At 35.1% G+C, this 8904-nt stretch overlaps 1 protein-coding gene across 1 annotated transcript; it reads right to left on the bottom strand.

Moving 5' to 3' along the window:
- Positions 1-1569: 1569 nt before the first annotated feature.
- LOC137734041 (methionine aminopeptidase 1A-like) lies at positions 1570-8491 on the bottom strand. Its single transcript, XM_068473296.1, has 16 exons — positions 8265-8491; positions 7771-7821; positions 7377-7541; positions 7132-7207; positions 6965-7012; positions 6768-6812; positions 6378-6477; positions 6101-6152; positions 5965-6006; positions 3642-3703; positions 3460-3558; positions 2895-2968; positions 2742-2811; positions 2590-2655; positions 2408-2496; positions 1570-1875 (listed from the first exon to the last, which is right to left on the bottom strand). Exons 1-16 carry the CDS (start codon positions 8336-8338, stop codon positions 1798-1800), a joined length of 1191 nt encoding a protein of 396 aa, XP_068329397.1. The 5' UTR covers positions 8339-8491; the 3' UTR covers positions 1570-1797.
- Between the last annotated feature and the right edge of the window lie 413 nt (positions 8492-8904).

Here is an 8904-nt window from a genome sequence, read left to right as displayed (position 1 = left end):
CTTACAATGACAAGGAAATTAGAAATTTTAGCCTCCTGCATTGTAGTAGTTACAAGCTTCTAATTACAATAAACAATACCACATTGTCCATTATTTACCATTAACGTGTTTTCACTGTACAACTTTCATATTCAGAACTGTTTATTTGCTTAAAACTAGAATAGCCTCTCATTGTACAATTATCAGCTGTTCTAATTACTTTATCCCACCTTTGTCCCAAGCAATTATTATTATGGGTGAACTGTTGATTTAGTCCTTAAATTATTACCTTATTAAAAATTAAGTCCCTAAATTATTATTATTTTCAGAAAAATCCATCTTCAAACTAATAAAATTGCCAATTACATCCCTAATATTAGATTTCAATCTATTCTATTCAATTTTTCATTAATTTAAATCACGTGACTTGCATGTGATACACTTTAGAGAATAGATTGGTAGTTTTTCATAGTTTAAGGACATTTTTTTTTAGAAAAATAATGTATGGAATTAACTTTGAATGATGAATTAGACATTAGATTTGTAACCTATATACAACATTAAGAGCTTACATGCAAGAAAATGGTGTCAATATCCTCTAAAATCTGTCATATGACTTAATTTGATGAAAAAATTAATAAAATAGCTTTAAGTATAATAGTAGGGACGAAATTAGCAATTTTTAATGAATTCAAAAACTTATTTTACCGAAAAAATAATTTAGGCACCTCATTTTCATTGACATGATAATTCAGGGACAAAATCGACAGTTCACCCTATTATTATTAAGTAAGAATAGTAAGTAAAATTTCCCATAATTTGTGGTACCGTTTGCAAGTCGGATTTGGAAACTTGTCAAACAAGAAATCCCACTCCTATTACTATTAACAGTCCGAGACTCCTAGTCCGATTAGGTTTCGTTAAGTACAGAAGTCTCGCCTCCCCTGCCCTATAAATACATACATGTGGGGTCTCTGTAGTACAGAAGGCCTAAGTTCCTAGTTAATATTCTCTTTTCGTTTACTTCTGTCTTGCCAGTCTTCTTCCTGTTTAATTTATTTGCTTGTTTACCATGATCATGGCTTCTAACGACGACGACGCAGCAAGAAAACTCATGTATTACCTGTTGGCCCAAAAGATTTTTTACTCGTATGAACAGATGGATGATGGTGATTACGATGGCGACGATGACGACGATCGTGATTCCTCATCAGTTCTTGAACATGACCAATTTGACCGTGATCAAGATAAAGACGACGCAGCAAGAAAACTCAAGTATTACCTGTTGGCCCAAAAGATTTTTAACTCGTATGAACAGACGGAAGAAGGTGATTATGATGGCGATGATGATAATGATTCCTCATCAGTGCTTGAAAATGACAAATTTGAACATGATGAAGATGAAGACTGTTCCTGAATTCCACGGTCTCCGCCCCGAGTTGCATCGTATTTTGATTGCAATATGTGTTTGAAATTGGCAACATAACCACTTAAAAGGGTGGCGAGCAAAAATATTTCCCAAAATGCAAACTCCGTAGAAATTCACAAGCTGTTGGGCATCATACATGTTGGACACAATACAATTCCTTCACAATGACCATTGTTTATGAATGATTCATACAACTCTTATAAAACGACCAAAACAAATTATTGCTCTTTAACCAAAACTCAAAGCTCGAATAACTATATTAACCAGTAAGTTACAAACATGATATCTGGGCAAATGATTATTCTTCTCCACTTACTAATGCATGATTACGATGAATAGCATGCTTATGTCTGTTCACCCCTTTCGATGAACCAAGACGGACGCAGTCATTAAGCATTTAACCAAGGGAACACTTTGGGTGATGAAGGCAACCGAGCTGTAAGAACTTCAACTCCAGTCTCTGTCACCTATGCATGTGTAGGAAGAATAAACATCGAGATTAGAGATACAAGATCATCGTACAGATAGCAATTCAGCAAACAGATGTGAATAACAAGGATTAACTCGGACTAATACCCATGCAACGCCAACTATTACTTAGTGTATTTGTTAATAGATGCATAGCATTGCAATTCAATGTTGGGATAATTTGATATCTAAAACCTGTAAATCTCCCGCTGCAAAGATCTCTTTCACCTTTACCATCCTCAAACCATCAATAATCGAGTATTATCCATCGTTACTATATTGAGTAGAAGACTTATTTATTTTCTTTTACACAAATGAGCTGACTGATTTATACCCTAGAACAAACCTCACTAATGATATTATGTGAAACATAAGGAAGAAATGCTAAAAGAACATGTACAGATCATTCCATGGAATTTGAGTATTAAAACCGCATAAGAGAATGCGACAAAGAAAAAGCACTTCTAATAACTATAATGCAATCACAGTTGCAGAAGTCGAAAGCATGCTACACGTAAACTGCATAGTTACCAGAAGGGTGTGCTCAAACTGTGCACTGCGCTTGCCATCTGCTGTAACAGCTGTCCATCCATCAGGCCACATCCGATCACGCCAAACCCCTGTTCATGTTTTATTTATTTTATTAAGATGTAGCAAACAATTAAAGAACATATCACCCCCCACGTGCTCATAAAACAAGCTTTGAAATATACCTGCATTTATCATGGGTTCAATTGTAAAAGTCTGTCCAGCTTTCATTACACCAACTGCTTTGTTTCCTGTTTGGGTTAAGGTAATGTATGTTAAAGGTGCAAGCTAGAAAAAGTGTAATTCAGATAAAAATAAGTTTCTTTGTTGAACATACTTGTGTAATGGGGAATATTTGGTGCACAATGAAAAAGCTCCCCAATACCATGACCGCAATATGACTTCACCTGTTGGTGCAATAGAAAATTAATAGGCATGATTTGTTAAAATTGAAAATGCATCACAACTCAAAACTCAAGCTACAAATTACCACAGAGAATCCCGACATAGTTACATGGCGATTAATGACTTCACCGACTTCACGGAATCGCACACCAGGTTTTACTGCACTTGTACAAAAAAATAAAAAAATAAAAAAATAAAAAAAAATTAGAAATATACTTTTCCTTTTATACTTTTGGTTAACAACGATTGAAATTACTAGAGTGCACTCTCAAATAGGGGTTAAATAGGTTGACTTTTCAACATTTCAGTTACCATCAGGTCAGGTGACAAGATTGCACTTGTAACTAAAAAATCTTCACAGAATTTACTGATACAATTAAGCAAACACAACCACAAATACATTTTAACAATGATTACTTACAAGTATAACTTCCATGGTACCAAAAGTAAGAACAAGCAACATCAGATAAAACGATTATTATACCATATAAATGAATATTAGGTAGGTGATAAAAGGTGTGATGATTTTCAGTGATATAATTGAGTTGCATGATTGTTAAAGCAATAATTAGTGATGGATGCGTTAAAAAGGGAGATCAGGGACGGAGAGATATTTATCTTAAAATTGGTATATCATACTGTGCACATACCGATGGATATTGCTTTCTCCATGCTCTCATAAGTAGATTGGACTAGCCGTTGAGACTCTTCATCAACATTTCCCACAAAGTATGTTTCATTTAAATCACCTGCATTATGAGTTCGGCAGTTCAGGAATAGAACACGTGTTTTCAAAATTGAACTACATGTTAATGTCTAGAATACAAATTACCATGGACGCCTTTATAATACACAGTCACATCAACATTGATTATATCACCGTCCTCTAATTTCCTGGAGCAAAAGTTTCACATTAAACATAAAAAGGTCATAATGCTAGAAACCAAGGGATTTAACTATTCTAAAGTAGACACGAATTTCAAGTTCTGGACCAAATTAAACACAAGGAAAAAGATGCAGGCAAAAAGTGTCAGCACTTATCCACATACAGCAAAGCATTTTTTCAGGTAATGTACCCCAACGCAATACAAACTCATGCCAGTCCATTAAAGTTACCAAAGTGTTGTTTGTTGGGTCTTTTTCTAGCCCGTGATAAGTTGTCCTACGTTTATAAGGAATTATAGTCTTAGAGGATTAAATTGTTTTCCCAATTGGAGAAGGATTCATAACTAGATTCCAATTAGGATTAGTAATCCTTATTGAAGAAGACCTTTACTATGTCTGTATAAAGGGGCTATTGTACTAGTTTTGAGAAGGGAGCAAAACAATAAATTGTATACCACTCAAGGGATTAGAGTGAGAGAATAGTATAGTGTGTGCGAGAGAAAAGAAAAGAGATAGTGTATTTCTTGTTCTTGTTCTTTCAGGTTTTTTGTCAAGTCCTAGTTCTAGAGATTTGGCAAGATTATTGGTTGTACTCATTATTAATATAGTGAAAGGTTGTTGTTGCTGTCCCATGGATGTAGGCACATATTGCCGAACCACGTAAATTCTTGGTGTTAGTTATCTTGGTTATTTGTTTTCGATTTCCAAAGTTTGTTCTATTTTTCCCATTCTTAAACGCGATATTCTCCACAAGTGGCATCAGAGCCAGGTTCGGTTGATATCCGTTTAGAATGAAGGGTGCAATTATGAAGAAACTCGACCAAGATGAATCGTAAAACTATTGGTACAATTAGACAATGAGTGGATGAGAGCATCTATCACCATGTGTCTAAAGAAACTAATGCGCACGCTCTTTGGAAGAAGTTTGAATATTGAAGAAGAGCTGCTAGCACTTTTATTGCTAGGATCCTTGCCAACTAGTTGGGAAACCTTCATCGTAACTGTAAGCAATTTGGGTTCTAATGGCGTACTGTTTATGGATGCTGTTAAGGATACCATGTTTAATGAAGAAACAAGGAGAAAAGCTTCAGGTGCAAGCGCTGGACAACTCTTTGTCACAAAGAAAAGAGGCAAAAATTCTGGTGAGACGAGATTCAATGGCGACTACCACTATTGTGGGAAAATGGGTCACATGAAGAAACATTGTCGTAAATGGAAAAAGGAACAAAAGGATGGGAACAATACTGCAAGTGTTGTGACTTACGATAAAGAGCTTCTTTAATGCAGATGATTGATGGTCTTCTGGCAAAGAAGTCTATAATTGCCTTTGCCAATGACAACGGGTATTGCGATCAGGGGGAGCCTGGTCAAGACAAGTCTAATCAAGAGGGTCTTGGTTAATGAGTAGTTTGATCAAGGGGAGCTTGATTATGGGTAGTTTGATCAGGAGTCTGGTCATGAAAAGTTTGATCAATGGGAGTTTGGTCAAGAGGAGCAATCCTATTTATTTTTGGTATACCTTCCTCATGGTCTAGAGGGGGAGATTGTTGGGTTTTTTCCAGCCCATGATAAATTGTCCTACGTATATAAGGAATTAAAGTCTTAAGAGGATTAAATTGTTTTCCCAATTGGAGTTAGTTTCTCAATTGGAGAAGGATTCATAACTAGATTCCAATTAGGATTAGTAATCCTTATTGAAGAAGACTTTAATTATGTCTATATAAAGGGGCTATTGTACTAGTTTTGAGAAGGGAGCAAAACAATAAATTGTATACCACTCAAGGGATTAGAGTGAGAGAATATTGTAAAGTGTGTGCAAGAGAAAAGAAAAGAGATAGTGTATTTCTTGTTCTTGTTCTTTCAAGTTTTTCGTCAAGTCCTAGTTCTAGAGATTTGGCAAGATTATTGGTTGTACTCATTATTGATATAGTGAAAGATCATTGTTGTTGTCCCGTGGACGTAAGCACATATTGCCAAACCACGTAAATTCTTGGTGTTATTTATCTTGGTTATTTGTTTTCGATTTCTGGAGTTTGTTCTATTTTTCCCATTCTTAAACGCGATATTCTCAACATTGTTCCACAACAATAGTATTTCAGGACCGAAAACTGAACTGGCAAGAAACAAAACTACAATATACACCAATAAATGTTTTCAATAAATACATATATATGCAACAGTAAGAGTATATCCATATTCCTTTTCCATACTATCCTCCAAACAAAAATAAAAACAAAATCTCAAATAAAAGAAAAATCTCAAACGCATACCTGGCATCAGGAATACCATGGCAAATTACTTCATTGACTGACCTGCAATGAAGAGAGATAACAAGACGCAATTGCAAGGTCAGTACCACACAATCTCAAGAAACTTCACAAAAATATTTATGCAAAAAGTACCTACGTGCAGCAAGACTTTGGGAAAAAATGGTAGTTGAGAGGAGATGGATATCCACCTGCATTGAGTTAAAAGTGAAACATCATTACACCCACAATTTTTTATTCTGAACAATATAAAAATGCAGATAGTAATGATTATAACCACACGGCCACTCTAAAGCATATGACAGATCAATGAGGTATGGCCATAGACTTAAAAGGTAAAGGCATAGACAGTTACAATAATTGACAATGAAACATAGTAATTGAAATTCTAAATAAAATGGAAACTCATTCTATACCAGCAGCAATAGTAGCCTCATGGACCACCCGATCAATTTCATCTGTTGTGATACCAGGCCGTATTACACGAGCAGCGGCATCTAAAACCTCCCTTGCAATCTAACAAAATGATTATGACAAGAACATCATAATATTAGTAAATTAAAAGTTACATGCCGCAGCAAGATTAATTAATTTTTAAACTGAACAGAGAAAATTCTTCTTGAACATATTCAAAACGGTATAATAACATTGTCTCACATTCAGATAAATAGCACATGTTAATTTTTTTGCAGTGCTGAAAGTACAACAGATAATAAAAGTGAAATAATACGGCATCAAGAAGGCTCACACTGCTTCATTAGCACAAAATTAAGGGGAATAGAAAGAAAGAAGCAATTGGAACTTACTCGACAAGTTTCTCGCATTCTCTCAATTTGATCCGCCGTCTTGATCTTCAAAATGAATATACCATTCATCATTTCGAAATAAGAAAATGAATTGAGTATAAAGGAAAAGTACAATATAAAAAGTAGAAAGTCTAACAAAATAACACATAGATCTACTCCTTATGTATGACTCACGAGGGTTTCAAGAAAACACTTACATCAACAACACGCTGCAGATCACTATTGGGCTCAGCTTTTGGAATCCCCTGCAATATTTTGTTATACGAAGCCAACATTAAAATGACCGAAATGACAACAAAATGTAGCATAGTATCTACTCAAATTGGGCATTTAAAATACATTCAAAATGATTCCAACAACTTACATCGGATGCCCAATCAGGCAGATCAATATGAGCAGGTACTATACGCTTACTAGATATAGGATACGGCCTCAGTGCCCTACACAAGAGAGGAATGAACAATGGCTTCAACAAATGTTATCAGTAATTAACATGATACAAAATTTTCTAATCATAAAAGAAATAATGCAAGCATCAGAAACATAAAGCCTATGAATCTACAACAATTAAAATGAATGAAAATGCAAAGAAAATCATAAAAAACATACCCAGTCCAATCAAAATACGGAAGCTTTGCTGTTCGAGCTTGTCCTTTCCTCAAGCAATATAGCCAGGCTTCATCCTCTGGAGTACCCGTCCCAGCTTCGGACGACTTGGCTTTTAGATGCACGGATTTGTGAGAGTTCCAAGAAGCCTTAAAACAATCCTGAGTGCTGTTAAGAGAAGCACATTTTCATCAATTATGAACACTGAATAAATCATTTTCAAGCTTCCATTAACAAGTTCAATCTAATTTGTAAAATCGAAGTGTCGATGTCTCAAAACTCCTTAATGAAGTTAAACACTCGAAATGCTCGACTCGCTCACTACATACCACCAAATTTTTACACTAAAATTGTATCAAAATCAGACTGGCATTTATATAAAGAAGTTGTTACAAACCAGAAAGCAGCAGCTTCGCGAGGGAGCTTTAATTGCACACATTTGGGACACCTGCATACAAAAAATCAAGTACCACTCAAGAATGTAACAAATCACCCACAATAAGTACCATTTTTTTAATTTAATAATCAAAGCAATTTACACAATTAGAAGCACAAAGATTAAATATTTTTCAATTGAAATGGAAACTCCCTCAAACTTTCCAAATATTTTAAAACATAATTCACTTTTTCCAAACAAAATTTGTTGCTGCAGTGGTGGAAAGCAATTATGCCTATGCCCCTGCGCGACTTCGATCCCCACCGATTCCCATCGGCCTACAACTAATCTATCTAACCCTCTAACTCTATAGCTTCACTAAAATAACAAAATTTGTTACCAGTCTTTGATCCACCACAAAAAAAGTACAAAAAATTTCTCTTTTTTACAGAAATTAACAGAATAGAGGAAGAAGTAGTTGAAATTGAAAAGTTGGAAGTGAAAATTTGACATACTGAAGATGGGCAGGCTTGCCGCAACTGGCACAGGACAAGCTAGCCGGTTCGGCGACATCTGAACCACCTGCCATAATCGCATTCGATTGTTGCAGCAATCGCCTCTCGAGAGCCGTAAGATGCGATTGCCGGAGAGGTCCACTGCTCGGTTATTCAGTATCAGACTGGTCAAAGGGAGACGAAGACTCTCAGGCTAGGGTTTTAGTTGAGAGGGAAAATGTTGGAGATTTCCGTATTTATAGTTTTTTAATAAATTAATGTTTTTATTTTGGCCGTTATTTATACACGGAAAAACTCATTGTATACACTTTATAATTGTATTGTTTGCTAAATATAAAAATTTTGAAATGTACAATGAGTTTTATTTTGGGAAATTTTATTAAAACTTATTCAACCTCTTTTTACACTCAATTCTAAAAATATTTTATTCAAATTCCTAATTCACCCTTGTATAAAACTGAAAAACAAAAAACAAAATCAAAATGTCTTCTTACACTCACCGTCACTTCCACCTCAAACCCGGAAAGTGATCCTCTCCATATCCCTTCCTCCTAATCTATCAAGTTCGGGGATCTGATCCATTGAAATTTGATTCAACGGTTACAAACAGATATCCACTTTAAAAGTTATAATAACTTTA

The sequence above is a fragment of the Pyrus communis genome, chromosome 5 (assembly GCF_963583255.1).
Source record: "Pyrus communis chromosome 5, drPyrComm1.1, whole genome shotgun sequence".
Lineage (NCBI taxonomy): Eukaryota > Viridiplantae > Streptophyta > Magnoliopsida > Rosales > Rosaceae > Pyrus > Pyrus communis.
Note: the sequence above shows the minus strand (reverse complement) of the source record. Positions and strands in the feature narration are given on the sequence as shown.

What these genes read in the sequence shown, in the direction of transcription:
- LOC137734041 (XM_068473296.1), bottom strand. Translation starts at nt 8,338, where the DNA reads ATGGCAGGTGGTTCAGATGTCGCCGAACCGGCTAGCTTGTCCTGTGCC. An exon ending in CCGTATTTTGATTGGACTGG is followed by an intron (nt 7,208 to 7,376) that starts GTATGTTTTTTA and finishes TCTCTTGTGTAG; the next exon opens with GGCACTGAGGCCGTATCCTA. An exon ending in CTATGTCGGGATTCTCTGTG is followed by an intron (nt 2,812 to 2,894) that starts GTAATTTGTAGC and finishes TTGCACCAACAG; the next exon opens with GTGAAGTCATATTGCGGTCA.